The 15,614-nt window shown below is 45.6% G+C and overlaps 1 protein-coding gene across 2 annotated transcripts in view; it reads left to right on the top strand.

Annotated features, from left to right (window-relative positions):
* LOC137497047 (uncharacterized) overlaps positions 1-15,614 on the top strand; it is a 143,580-nt gene that overhangs the window by 85,584 nt on the left and 42,382 nt on the right. For both annotated transcript variants that reach the window (XR_011017621.1, XM_068225624.1), the window contains exon 2: positions 13,347-14,396. Coding sequence is in view for 1 of the 2 variants with exons in the window: in XM_068225624.1 (XP_068081725.1) it covers positions 13,635-14,396 (762 nt within the window). In the remaining variant the exon portion in view is untranslated. The remainder of the gene's footprint in view (positions 1-13,346; positions 14,397-15,614) is intronic.

Raw genomic sequence — 15,614 nt, forward strand, 5'->3', positions numbered from 1 at the left:
CGCGCCGGCCTCTCACCGCTGGGTTCCGTGGTTCAAATTCCGGTCACTCCATGTGATATTTGTGCTGGACAAAGCGGAGGCAGACAGGTTTTTCTCCGGGTACTCCGGTTTTCCCTGTCATATATAATTCCAGCAACACTCACCAATATCATTTCATTTCATCTGTCGTTCATTAATCATTGACCCAGAGGACTGCGACAGGCTTCGGCAACCGGCACAATTCCTATCCTCGCCTCTAGATGGGGCATTTATTCATTCCATTCCTGACGCGGTCGAATGACTGGAAACAGGCTGTGGATATTTTTTCAATATTTATATACAATTTATTTACCTCACACCACAGAGCTATACTATAGAGATCTGATTGGAATCGTACAATATCATAATTATTTTTCATGGGTCTGTAAATGACTGTGTCATCGGCATACTTTTACTTTACAATAGAAATATAGTTAAATGTATTATTTCTCTGTTTTTAAAATTATGTAAAATTCACTAAGATTCGGGAATACGTTTAACGATAATGAATGATATATTTCCTTATTTTTATTTTGCCAGTGTTGCAGTCCGTATTATCCGAGGTTTCACTAATCTGAACTAGCCTCGATCCAAATTACCTTCGATAATTACAGTTATACATTATTATTATTGTTATTATTAACTATCCGTTTTATGGCTAATGGCTTATATACTTCAAGATATTGGAATTAATGACTTGTGAATATTCATTTCCATGTTAAAAATTGCCGTCATAATATACCAAAGCGGAAACAAAGTGAACATCTCCCTTCATCCCCTCCTCTCATCTTTTCTTTTGAACGGAGACTGGTTGGGTTCCCAACAGCTTCAGCATTAACTTCTATAGTTAGCCTCGGTATCCCTGAACGGGCATACCAGACAATTAGGAGTGAAGTACTTTTCCGTTGCCTACCTCACCGAGTCATATTATCCTGTTACCCGTCAACTGTTAAGCTCTTTGAAGTACTTTCGCCAACTGCTCATGTGAGTGACGTCACCACATCATTCATCACAAGGACTTGCTGCATTAGGAATGGCGTCAAGCATCGCCGATATATCAGTCTTTTTTATATTCTCAAAATCAAACATGAAACCGACACAGACCTATTAGGAATGGCGTCAAGCATCGCCGATATATCAGTCTTTTTTATATTCTCAAAATCAAACATGAAACCGACACAGACCTATCAAAACAACAAACTTGCCCTAGCTGCAAACCATTTTAAACATTGTATCACAAAAAGCATGGATCTGGGCTCTCTTTCTTTTCTTTGTATGTTTCGACAGAGTATCGCTAGGTATTCCCAGTCTGTTGAAAGAGTTGATTAGGATCACAGGAAAGATTATTAGGAAAACTCTCCTCGGTAATAGCTTCCTGTTTGTCAACTCCAATGAGAAGACTCCACCAAGTAGTAGAGGTGAACATAGAGCTACGAAGTACAGTACTTCTATCTCTGTAATAAATACACTTAATATTCAGTCTAAATTTTCTATCCTCTCCCCACTATTAAAGAAAGCAACAAAATACCTTGGAAACAAACTCTTAATGCATGAGTAGAGTTCATGAGATTCGAAATACCACCACGTATGACAAAATTAGACTACTTTCGTAACCGAAATACTTTCTTGTAATAACAGTAGTCATGATGGGAAAAAGTCCAAAGAACATAAATTGAAGGCTGGGTGACTGAAATATGAGACAAAGTATGCTGAAGCAACCATAACCGAAATGAGGCGACTTCACGTCACAGTAGAAGAAGTCGAGGCAGTGATTCAAGCTGCTCAGAACTGGTAAACGCTTAGCCAGATTCAGGGCCAAATAACTGGTACAATTTCATAAGTGCACTTAAAACTGTAGCCAAAGCGTCCGTACAAACATAAGGCGTCATCAAAACGTTTTCCATATGAGGGCGTTGCGGACATGCAACGTAGCGCGACTCCAATGCCGGTATAGAAGCACGGACATGTAGGCAAAAGGATTAGTGTGGTAGTCATGTCGTGCCGAGGTGCGTTCATTAAATACATCCACGTGAACTATGGCGACGTTGTTACCAAATGCGTCCAAACAGGACCAAAGTGATTTAATTCTGTTCTTGGCTGCCAAACGACAAACACCGGTGGACATCCTTCGAAGAATGAAGACTATGTTTGGGGCAGCATGTCTGTCGAAAACCACCGTTGTGCAATTGTGCACCGAGTTCCATCCGGTCCGCGTGTCGAGACAAGACGCCGGTCGATCTGGAAGTCCACCCTCATCCATTACGGACAACAACAAGCGGGAGGTGGATGGGGCGATTAGGGTGGACCGGCGCATAACCTGTTCACTCCAAATGCAATTAACACGCCTTCAGTCCCCTAAAAAAAGGCTCTTGATGGGTCAACGCTTGCTGTCGAAACGAGGATGTGCAGCAGGCGGTTACGTACTTCTTTACGCAGCAGGACATGGTGTTTTTCCACACCGGGATCTTCAACCTGGTGCATCGGTGGGATGATTGCCTCAATGATCACGGCTATTTTGAGCGATTGGCCTCCCGATTCAGAACTGTACGGCCGTCAAAAGGAAACTTCTTGATCACCCCTTATATTACGATTTCCTGAACAAGTTCTTGAATTTTCATTCACGGGATCTTGTTAAAGAAGGAGAAGGTTTTAAAGACCATTCCAAATATGGATCCATCACCTGCCTGTCTGTGCTTTAAAAACTATTCATTGAGATAATCGCAGGGCGTGTATATGGGCGTTGCGAACGGAAGATAATAATCCGCGAGGGACAAAAAGGCTGCCGATGGAATACTCAAGGCTGTATGGATCAGGTAGTAATTGATTCGGCTATTGTGAATTTGGCAATGAAGGGAAAAATTAAATTTATACTTGGCCTATATTGATTATATAAAAGTTTCTGTGACTCCGTGTAACATTCATCTACAAGTATGGCCCTTTCGTCAATCACTGCTTACAATATACCTTTCAAAGATGGAATATACAGCCTCACTTGAAAGTTATACACCATGATACCACGTCTCGCTCAATTCGGATCAAACAAGGAATATTTGAGGGAGATTCTTTCAGCCCACTGTGGATTTGTCAATGTTTGAACCCATTGTCCGGTAGTTAAACGGAAGTGGAATATAGTGTGCTGTGCTTGCCAGTAAAATGAAGAAAAATGTTTCTCATGGACTGTAGGTTGGATGACTTAAAAGTCTATGCTAGCGTACCGAGGCAACAATAAGAACTCTTAGCCATCACGCTCAATTTCAGCACAAATTTAGGTGTGGAATTTAGACTTGACGACTGTAAGGCAATCGTTCTGACACAAAGGAAGCTTGAAATAGAAGAGGTCTTTGACGTAGGCCTAGAGGAAGTCAGAAAGTGTTTGGATGAAGGAGAAATACAAATACTTTTGTTTTCTTCAGCTTCGCTGTATCAGCCAAAATAAGATAACGTAACCTTAACCGGAAGTTTATTGCTTGTGTGGAGGCTATTTTGAAGTAATTCCTAGATGCTGGCAAGAAGGTCAAGGCCAATAACATTTCTTACGTATTCCTTTTCAACTATGAAATGATCTAGGACAGATCTCGATCACAATTATAAATTTTCCATTGCACCATCCAAGGGCGGCCATGGAACGCACCATACTTCCACGAAGCGGAGGCGGTCGGAAAGTTATTCACTTCGTAAATACCCACACCAAGTACCTGGAAATTCTACGGCAGTACGTTTTCGCCATTAGAAATCATATTCCGTATGAGGTGATTGTTAAAATTAACAAGACATCTACACCATTATGACTTGCAGACGAACATCTTAAGCCCAGGGAGAATTTTATTTTAATCGATCAGTGATGTGGAAGCAAAGAAAACTGCAATATGCGCACCCATCATATGCTAATCCAAAATTACGTCGACCGTGTGTTGTCGAACTTACAGCTGAAGCATGGTTCACTCTTCAGAAAGCAGAGGGATTTGTCACTGCAATCTAGAACCACAACATTGCTACATGGTAATACAACAAACATACATTAAAATAGAAGGTGACACAGGTCGCAGATTCATTTCGGCACTGAAAATCATTCATCACATAATTTGTGGCTATCTAAAATCTAATCCAAATAGTTACAATAATTCAAGACAATTCACTATATCATAGTGAAATTTGGAACAGCCCTGGTCAGTGAAATTATAAAAACCTTACATCAACAATAACGATTCTAATACTCTCCTGTACACGTGCATTTGCCATACAACATTTAAAAATTTTACGATCTGAATGGTAAATTCGTCTGAAGATTAGTGATATGATATTTGTTACTATATTTCATGAACATGTGTTCAAACCCAACAGAAGAAATTTGAATGCCATGAAAGAGCTCATTCAGTACCCCATGTCGTTTGATATCAGTAAGTAAAATATCTCTGATGAAATAAATAGTTATTACCAGACAAAGTACGTTAACACTCAGCAAACGGTCACCCAATAGCGCCCCGATTATCAGCCATTTACATAGTAGAGCAAAATGGACCGTCGAAAATGATAAGCAGACAGTTTAAAATGACGTCATATAATAATAGAACTGTGGATCATAAAATTGCGGATTCATACCCTTTAGAGACGGATATTTGAAAGACATTTGATATCATATGATATCAGCATGTGCATTAGCTGAACATGTACAATTATTATTAATGAACGAGGGGATACGGATCAGAACGTTGAAGATGAATAGAAAGGAAAACTAAACCCATGACCATTGTCAAAACCCTTTGAGAGTCTGGTGATTCTGCCATAACTGATGCTCAGCCATAGGGTGTAAAAAATTCTGAATTTCATCCGGTCAGCGTGGTGACGTTTTCAGCCAGGTTGCTTACCTTTACTGACTCAGTGACTAGTCTCTCGTATTATAATGCTTCTCATATGCCGTCACGATGGTCATTAAACCTTGTTCCATCTCTGGCAAGGGAATCATTCGAAGTGAAGGACCAATTAGTTGAATACGACCAATCACATCGGTTATAGGATGTAAAAATATGCCCTTATACAAAAATGTATCTAAGAACACATGAAAGCAGGAAAAATGTGTTTCTTCATACCACGATTTTGAATTACCTTCTTCTTATTATTATTTTCTTAGTGTTTCTCCCGAGCTGCAGGATTTGCATTTTTAAACGCTATTGTTAATTTTTCCTATCGAAGGCGTTGTTAGAGGAACACTTTGACTGATATCTTGTCCTCTCTCATCCGGTCCAGCCGCCGTTTCTTGGGTCATCCATCGGGACGGTTTCCTTTCAGTTGAGCGTATAAGGCTGTTTCAGTTATAGACCACTCTTCACTGCACGTAAAGTAACATCACAATATCAACACTGATGGCCTTCTTGTATCCTGTCCTTCATGAGTGCCACCCCAAAGACTGTTCGTAAGTAATCGTTTCTAACATGGTCCAGGCGTATACGACCAAGTACCCATCGGAGCATGCACATCTCCATGACGTGCCAAGGGGTATTCGTGCTTCACGGATGCTGGCCAACAATCATTTCCATTACAGACAACGGGAAGTGCAACATTCTTGTTTTGGCCTTCAGGTGAAGAGGCCACAGAGTATTTGCCTCCATACCAGCCAAGGTGCACTGACACGAGCGGATATTTTGAACATTATCAAGAATATTTCTAAACTTTTGTGATATCATGTTTCAATTGGTGAAATGTCTGCCAGTGCACTCATCCCCGTTTGTTCGAATGCGGAACGCATGAACTATATTTCTGCTTCCATCTCTGGTCTAGAGTCTTCAACTCCATTATGTTTCATAAATTGGTTTGTCAAATTAGTTTGTTCAAATTAAAAGCGTAGCAGTCTCCGTGAATGTCAGAAAGGCCCTAGGAGAAATGAATGCAAAGGTTTTCATTATTCTTAACCTCACAATGAAGTGTGATATAGTGGTTAGATCAACGCCCGGGCAACTTCTCCCCGAGGAATTAACCTGGTACTCATTTTTGACGTATATTGAACGAAACTCAGGGCCATGTAGAGTAAAAATCTCGTTTCTAATTTTTCACTTTTCTGAACGGGAATAGAACCCACGTCCTTTCAGCCTACCCCAGCACGCCTTTACCACATGGGCTAGACACTCAGTTTTTCCCAAAATTAATCTCTACAGTGTCCAGAGTTCTCCAAATTCTCACAAATTTCAAGGCCCTTTTAATTGTACTTATACTTTACAACCTCTACATAATATTCATAACTTAACCCACTAATAACTTGAGGCTGACTTGCTCTACCCTGTCTCTCTCACCGGCACGAGCCCTCCGGATGTCATCCAGGGTGAGAGGACGAATTCCTACGTCTTCATACCATCCATTTCAGCTGGCCACAGGCACCTTCATGGTGGCAACATCTCAAACCGTTATATCCGATTGATTTGGGCCTCCCTGAGGAAGATGTTAACATGACGAAAGCAGCGTGCGTGCTTTAATAGAACGGGCCTATCCCGGATAAGTTGTCGGAGGATTCAGTCCAGATATTGTACACTTGCAGAGTGCCCTAAGTGACGATAAGCGGGGGTTGGACGTACATACGTAATACCGGCCCAAAACCTAACGTATCCGCGTCTCTCCTAGATCTGTGGTATACTAAATATGACTCATCTGGCTCTCTCAATACCCTCCTCCTATGATTATCAAGTGTCAGACAAATTATGAATTCATCAGTGACGCTATGATAACAGGTTCCAGTTCAAGTGTCCCTTGTCCAGCTGCTCTTGGTGCTACAGTGTTGGGGTGTACATGCAAAAGGACTCAGAGGTGTAGGTGGACTCTATGGAGGTTATTTCGGAGTGTCTGAGAAGATATATCTTTCACAGTTGCCGCCAGAAAAACATTATGGAGCCCTGTTATAGTGTCTCCTCGGTTCCTGCGAGCCAAATTCGCAAGTAATGGTCACCAGCTTTTGTTGCTGACCACTGTGAGAACGATCCTGAACACACTGTATCGTACGATGGCAGTTTTACATCTTAACAACGTCACTGTGGTGTACATCAACCAGATGGGTAATTTTCCTCACGGGAAGGCCCTGCTGACTCAATATGTTAATGTGCGTACGACCAAATGCTGTAATGACTTGTCGAGGCATGTTTACTTAAGGCCTGTTTTCACATGTAGGACTGTGCTTCGGCTGTGCTTCGACCGTGCTACGGCGGTGTCGCCTACTCCGTCTTTTCACATGTAGGACTGTGCTGCGACTGTGCTGTGGGCATGTGGTCCTTGTTCATTGCATTTGTACTCACAGGTTGGAGACATGGATCCGAACGAAGAAGACGTAGTTATTGCCTGCGCAGCGTACATTGTTTTACAACAAAAGAAGAATAAGTATAAAGGCATTCATGTTGTTGAACTAAACTTATCACTTGTTCGTCCATCTTTAAGGAAGACAACTGCGCCACACCTACTACTGCAAACTATCACACAATGTATCTAAACCAACGAACACAGTACTCAGACAGCGCATTGCGCACTCTATGTTATTCTGTGCTCGTTGGTCACTGGATCACGTACGACCGAGTGCTTCCGATTACCACCGAAATAAGACGGAAGTCCGGCTTGGCGACACTAGGGCGACCGTTTCTAATTTTCACATGTGGTACTGTGCTGAGACCAGGTGACGACTGTGTGGGTCGTAATCGCTCTACTTGGCGATCCATGACAGCACGGTACCAACACGGTAGGGACAGACACAGTCCTACATGTGAAAATACTCAACTGCTGTTCAATGCAAATGGAATGGTTTATACTGTTTGGCGATTGCGGACGACACAGCACGGTCGAAGCACAGTAGCAGCACAGTCCTACATGTGAAAACAGGCCTTTACTGAACATGCCACAAACTGCCTTCTGTGCATGTTGTGTCCAAGCGTTCAGGATAATATGGTGCACTTTTCTGAACTGTCAACAGATTGTATGTCGTACTCTACGTGCACCTAACAATTGGCCTTACACTGATCTCCGAGCTCTCTTCAGGAGCATCTACAATACATGTGGTGCAAAACACTTTTTAATGCTGTGTGTACTTTTCCTCGTAAACAAATTCTCACTTAGCAGTTTTCTTTCAAAAATATTCAGGATCAGATCATTTGTTTGAAATAAGTACGTGTTATACACCAAATGTATGCGATAGTCACCTCGATTGATTTCGGGCCGTTGTCTAGTAGGAACAGGATTAAAATCACTGGACGAGACAGACACTGAATAGGTTACACTGGAATATCTGCAGGCCGTCTAGCTCCATAGCCAAAGGGTTAGCGTGCTGGCCTTTGTCCACAGGGTTCCCGGGTTATTCCCGACAGGGTCGGGAATTTTAACCAGCATTGGTTAATTTCGGTGGCGTGGGGGCTGGGTGGATGTGTCGTCTTTATCATCACTTCATCCTCATCCCGACGCGCAGGTTGCCTACGGTCGTCAAATAACAGGACCTACACCTGGCGAGCCGAACATGTCCTCGGACACTCCCGGCACTAAAAGCCATACGCTATTTATTACCTGCAGGTCATCTAGCTGCGTCGTTATACGTCCAGTGACAGCAGCACGCTTTATAGGTATTTCAGGGTATTACTTTTACGGGCGTCCGCCTCTGTGGTGTAGTGGTTAGTGTGATTAGCTGCCACTCCAGAGACCCGGGTTCGATTCCCGGATCTGCCACGAAATTTGAAAAGTGGTACGAGGGCTGGAACCGTGTCCACTCAGCCTCGGGAGGTCAACTGAGTAGAGGGGTCTCGATTCCCTCCTCAGCCATCCTGGAAGAGGTTTCCCATGGTTTCCCACTTCTCCTCCAGGCAAATGCCGGGATGGTACCTAACTTAAGGCCACGTCCGCTTCCTTCCCTCTTCCTTGTCTATCCCTTCCATTTTTCCCATCCCCCCACAAGGCCCTTGTTCAGCATAGCAGGTGAAGCCGTCTGGACGAGGTACTGGTCATCCTCCCCAGTTGTATCCCCAGACCCAGAGTCTGAAGCACCAGGACATTGCCCTTGAGGCGGTAGAGGTGGGATCCCTCGATGAGTCCCAGGGAAAAACCGACCCTGGAGGGAAAACAGATTACGAACGAACTTTTACGGGCACTAATACAGTATTTAGCTGCGTTCTTAAAACGAAGTGCTGGATATAATTCATTTGCTAACCATTAATTGTTGTCATGGGTAATTAAAGGGATCATGGATCACTCGATTGAACTTCGAACCCCACTATCGGCAGCCCTGTAGATGGCTTCCCATTTTCATACCAGGAAAATGCTGGTTCTGTACCCTAATGCATGCCACGGGCTCTTCCTTCCCACTCCTAGGTCTCCCCTATCCCATCTCGCCATAAGACCCATCTGTGTCGGTGCGACGTAAACAAACTTGTGAAATCTACAATTCGATCGACCGAGCGAATTGGCTGTGGGGTAAGGATCACGTATCTGTGAGCTTGCACTCGGGGTATTATGGATTCGAATTCCTCCGTAGGCAGCCCTGAAGATAGTTTTCCGTGGTTTCCCATTACCGAGCTAGGACTGAACCTTAATTTAGGCCACGGCCGCCAGCCCTTCCCCATCCTCTTTCTTCTACCGCTTTTGACACACTTGTGGGGTCGCGGGTACGAACTGTCTCTCACAAGTGGATTTGGCCCTGTTTTATGGTCGGATGTCCTTCCTGACACCAAACCTATATGGAGAGATGTAACCGCTATTGCGTGTTTCTGTGATGGTTGTTTGAATATGAAGGGGAGAGCGTTGAGACGAACACAGATAGTCAGTTCCCAAGTCAAAAGAATTAATCAGACGAGATTAACCCTCAAATGGTTAAACGATGATGCATCGCCCTTTTTGTACACGTTGTTGTGGTCAACGACGATACATCGACTGTTTTGCAGCCGTTCATTTGACACGCTCTCGTTATGCGTAGTGACACACAAATGTGCTTTATTTTGTATCATTTTAAACAGCAGATTACAGTCTCTCTTTTACTCTAGTTGCTAGGTTGTAGACTGCCGTTTAAATGTACTGCACAGTCTTAAAATTCAGTCGTTAGGCTCGCTACCTTAACTGCGCAGTGCAATATGGCGCCCTGCCGCGTCACGGTGTCGTTCTGTTGTACGCCCTGTTTTTATTAGTGTTTTGCGGAAATGGCGAGTAATTTAGTTTCAAGACCCAAGAAATTTCGGTTCAAGTCCCATTCGGAAGATGTTGGATGAAATAATGAGTGACGCGAGTGATATGAGTGATAATGACAGTGACATTGACAGACCTCCTGAAAAGCTGGAACGTTTATGCGTAATCTGTGGACCAACAAAAACGGGGAAGGACCTGTTATTTGTGCCCTGGTTGTAACTGTGCAGTTCACAGGGAGTTTCACCACAATTTGCAGCACTTCCGGAGGCCTGAAAGGAGAGGAAGGAAAAGGAGAGCACAGTCTAGTTCTGGTAGCTCCTCTGAGTGACGTTGCGGGGGCGTTCTAGTGCTTGTGTATATATGTATATCTCTCTTCATTTTCGTATATAACATCTAAAGTGTTTAAATTTTTTTGAAGTGCATAAAATTGTGCACAATATTGTGATTTGACTTTCTCGGGTAAGTCGAATATTTTAGTGTCTGGTATGGGCGCAAACATTTTGAAAATATAATTTTGGAACACTTTTTTGGAAACTCAGGATGGCTGTAAAGATATAATGAAAGGTACAAAACAAAAATATATTTATTTCAATAGCCTATGATATTAAGATTTAATAAAATGTTTTACACTGCATGATTTCCTTTCAAAACCTATTTTTAAGAATTTTTAGTGAAAGTATACAAAAATCCTGAAAATAGTGTGACAGTAACAGTCGTTTATATGGACCATTTGAGGGTTAAAATCCCCTACCGGGCCAGGAATCAAACCCGGGACCCTATGAATGGAAGGTCTCAACGCTGACCATACAGCCAGTGAGTCGGACAGCCCTTTTCAATCCTTATGTCTCCAAAGTGGTAATGCGACGTTAAACCACTGGCAAGAAAATTAATAATAATTCGACTGTTTCATAATGGTTTACTAATTACATGAGGAGCTAAGAAAAGATGACTCATTTTAAGTTATGACGAAAGCATTTCCTCCGCTTTGCGTCACCGTACGCCAAGGACGAACACATTTGGTGCGAGGAAGCCTCGAAAGGTGACTTCCTGGGGCATGGTCGAGTGAAAGCTAGTAACAGAGAAGTATAAACAAACGCTTATTTTGTACCTGTAATCTCTTGTTCCGGTCACAGCGTAGGCTAGCAGTTGTCACTGAGGCCACACGAGCAATAAGGAAGCATGTTACACTTGATACAATGAGCAGCATAAATAAGGACCTGCTGTAATAGCGACAATGGACGTAAAGAAGTGAACTGTAATGAATAAAGCAACCTTCACTACACGCACACTTGCGGAAAATAACACGTACATTATTTCGGTCCAATAATAACACCACTTCTCCGTTAAAGTAAACATGAAATGAAGCAACGGGAGGAAATAAAAGTTAGTAATTCACAAATGTTGATTTATATCGAGTGGTACAGCTACCCTTATTTTTTCCGAGCATATGCAACCAGCTACGAAATAAATGTCTCTTAGTCCCATCTTGCGCAACATCTTACAGTAATTTTATATGCGGTTAGCCCGATATAGATTTCCCATCATAATGCAAGACCCGTAAAAGAATCAGTAAGTGAGACCCATCTCAAAAACACTGTAGCATTTTGTGTAGAGCGGAGTCCAATACTCTAGTAATTTTTACGAACTGTACTGTACAAAACATGATAGCCACACCTACATCTGTCGGTAAAGAATTCTGCACCTGATTGGTCCAAGAAGCACTTTTCTTTTGATACAAAAGGGTGGTGTCCATCTCTGTAGTGTAGTCGTTAATGTGATTAGCTGTCACCCCCGAAGGCTAGGGTTCGATTCCCGGCTCTGCCATGAAATTTGAAAAGTGGTATGAGGGCTGGAACGGGGAAACTCAGACTCGGGAGGTCGAATGAGTAGAGGTGGGTTCGATTCCCACCTCAGCCATCCCGGAAGTGGTTTTCCGTGGTTTCCCACTTCTCGTCCAAGCAAATGCCGGGATAGTACCTAAGTTAAGGCCACGGCCACTTCCTTCCCTCTTCTTGTCTATCCCTTCGAATCTTCTCATCGAGGCCACCAGGGCGAGGTAGTGGTCATCCTCCCCAGCTGTATCCCCCAACCCAATGTCTCACGCTCAAGGACACTGCCCTTGAGGTGGTAGAGGTGGGATTCCTCGCTGAGTCGGGGGGAAAAACCAACCCTGGGGGTAAGCATATAAAGAAAGAAAGAAAGAAAGAAAGAAAGAAAGAAAGAAAGAAAGAAAGAAAGAAAACGGTGGTCACGGTATCATAAAAAAGGGTGATCGGTTAGGACCAATTACAGACATGTCATTTCGTCGCCATTTTGTACAGTCTAATCACATCGAAATTGATAAAAGCGTGTTATTCACAGCATTTTATAACCTATGGCTCCTGAATGCTGTACAGCAGATGTGTTAGCATACGCCATAAAATTACTACCATCAGAGCGTTCATTAAAGGCATAACATCGGGCCATAAGGCTGTAACACATCAGCAACTTTTGGAAGTAAGAACATTCGCTCTCCACACGAATACCGAGTTACAGGAACCGACCGCTCACTCTAGAAGTAGCTGCGCGGAATTTGGCATGGTAGATGTATTTGAGTAGGCTAATTGGAGCAGTGAGGATTCAAAATATTATCGAGTCACGCCAATTTTTAATTTTCAATTCGTACTCGCCTAGGCATCCTTTACGAAGACTTTACTTACCTGAAGTCTCAGATATTCTTCTAAGGAAGTTAATTACTAGACATAATAAATATCGCCTTCCACCTCTGCGGTGTAGTGGTTAGTGTGATTAGCTGCTACCCCCGGAGGCCCGGGTTCGATTCCCGGCTCTGCCACGAAATTTGAAAAGTGGTACGAGGGCTGGAACGGGGTCCACTCAGCCTCGGGAGGCCAACTGAGTAGAGGGGGGTTCGATTCCCTCCTCAGCCATCCTCGAAGTGGTTTTCCGTGGTTTCCCATTTCTCCTCAAGGCAAATGCCGGGATGATACGTAACTTAAGGCCACGGCCACTTCCCTTCCTCTTTAAGGAGCAGCTGACTGTCGTAGCGAGAGGTCGTACGTGCCTGTCGCTCCACTTTCTCTCTCCTTGCCAGGCGCTCAGTACTTTCAAGTGCTAACCAGGCAGCTGTACTTATTACTACGACTTCGAAAGAGCTTTTGTCTGAGCTGAGCACTTCTCAGTGCTCGCTTATTTTCTTTCAGGAGGACCAGGATGAAGAAGACGGACGTGTGCCGATCGCCGCACTACTGCTGGGCAGCGGAGGACAACAATATGACTACGGCGGACAACGAGTCGCCTGCACCCGAGCCGGAGCCGCAGCAGGGTGTGCCGGAGATCGAGGTGGAGACGGAGTCGTACAGGGATGGGTGCGACCCCCCTGATGGCTTTTTTTCTCCGAAGGCCACACCGATCCGGAGTACGAGGCGCTGCTCGTATACTACAGGCCGGGGCGCCCTGTAACTTCTGAACGGGGCCTCGCCCTGGACAGAATGCGGCGCCCTCGCCGAGGAGGCAGGCTCATCTCGACAACCATGGCCATCGAGAGCTTCCTACCAGGATGCCTCATTATCCGGCATCACGACCAGGAGCGGATGCGCGACGCAGAGAAGGAGCTTTCTACTTTGTTCCAGGTCATCCGTCTACCAGGGAGGGACGGCGTGCCAGGGATGAACACCGGCGCAGTCAGGGCTGCGACGGAGACCAGGGAGACGCCGAGGAGGCTAAGGAATAGGGCGGTTAACACCGACCTAGTCCTGGCCACCCAGCCGGCGACCAGCGACGCCACCACGGAGGTGGGGCATGACGCCCTCTGGCGCCGCGACTGTGCGACTTCAGTGGAGGAGGACGCCCCCTGGCGTTCTGAGGCTGCTGTCCAGGCCCAGCCTGCCAGCACGTCTATCGAGCTGCAGACCTCGATGTGCGCCCTACAGGACAGGGAACGCAGTCAGGCGTTAGCACCGACCGACGCTGCCGCCGCCGCCAGCCAGGAGATGGAAGAAGACGGCGACGCAGCGGAGCCATCAGCTACCCTGGGGTCACCAGGCCGGGAGGAGGGCCACCAGGACGAGGCCTCTTCCCCTGCCGAGAAGCAACCCCTGGAAAGAAGAAGAAGACGACGCCGGACCAGGAAGCAGAAGGCGACGCCGGCCCACCAGGAGAGGGCCGCCCAGCCGCAACCCAAGACTGCTCCCAGGACAGCAGTCAACCGAGGAGCCAATCAGGAGAGGACCTCAGCGGGTAACGGCAGTCTGGTGAGAGTAAAACGTCCCCCTCAGCAGCTCTTGCAGTGTTTCCGCTGCCTGAGGTGGGGCCACCGTCAGGTCAGCTGTGGGCTCGAGGTGAGGTGCAACCGCTGTGGTGGTGATCACCACTACACGGCCTGCGCAGCACTTAGAGACGCGCCGGTGTGCGCCAACTGCTCGGGGGGCCACCCGGCCTCCCATCGCAGTTGCCCTGTCTACCGGGCCATGGCGCGGGCAGAGAGGAAGGAGGCCCGGCGCCATGACCCACCCCCTTCCAGGAGGCCTCCGCCTCGGCGGGCTTGGCCTCATTCTCCGGGATCGGAGACTGGGTACGAGGTACCCCAAGGAGGTGGAGTCGTGCGACAGGCCCTAGTGGTACTTGACGCATGGCTCCGCAGCCGGCAAGGACCGTGCTAATCACAGCAGTGCCCAGACGGACTGATCCCCAGACGATGGAATGGCAAGGAATTGGTTTATGTTTTGTGCATGTTACCTGTTCCTAACTAACACAACCTCTAGTCTTTTTCCAGCCCACATCCTTGCATGTGCTATCAAAAGATGTCAGGTTTTACATGTAGGCTCTTTCTTCTTTCTGCCTATGTGGTTTTTCCCTGACCCTTCAATACCAAACTTCAACACCATATACCTAATACAATATCGCCTGGTAGCGTGTCTGACATGGAAACAGGCAGATAGCCCTTGTATCACTTCCCACTATTCCCTGCTATCTCTTTCTTCTTCTTAGAAATAATAGCATGTCGGAGGCCATGTAGATTGAGGCGTTGGTCACGGGGGGGGGGGGAGCCCCCGAAGAAAAAAAAACATTTCCTCTTCCCTGTCTATCCCTTCCAATCTTCCCATCCCCCCGCAAGGCCCCTGTTCAGCATAGGAGGTGAGGCCGCCTGGGCGAGACATTGGTCATCCTCCCCAGTTTTATCCCCCGACCCAGAGTCTGAAGCTCCAGGATACTGCCCTTGAAGTATTTACGTACTCTATGCGTAGGGAATGGTTGCAGCTATCTGGGCTTAAGAGAGAAATGATTCTTTAGCACAATGCGGTGTTAGCAGCAGGGTAAACCTCCCTGCACATTCGAGCTCAGAACTTAAATAGGAGAATTGGGAAACCAAGGAGAATCACTTCCAGGATGGCTGAGGTGGAAATCGAACCCACCTCTACTCAGTTGACCTCCCGAAGCTGAGTGGACCCCGTTCCATCCCTCGTACCACT

This window comes from Anabrus simplex, chromosome 1, assembly GCF_040414725.1.
Source record: "Anabrus simplex isolate iqAnaSimp1 chromosome 1, ASM4041472v1, whole genome shotgun sequence".
Lineage (NCBI taxonomy): Eukaryota > Metazoa > Arthropoda > Insecta > Orthoptera > Tettigoniidae > Anabrus > Anabrus simplex.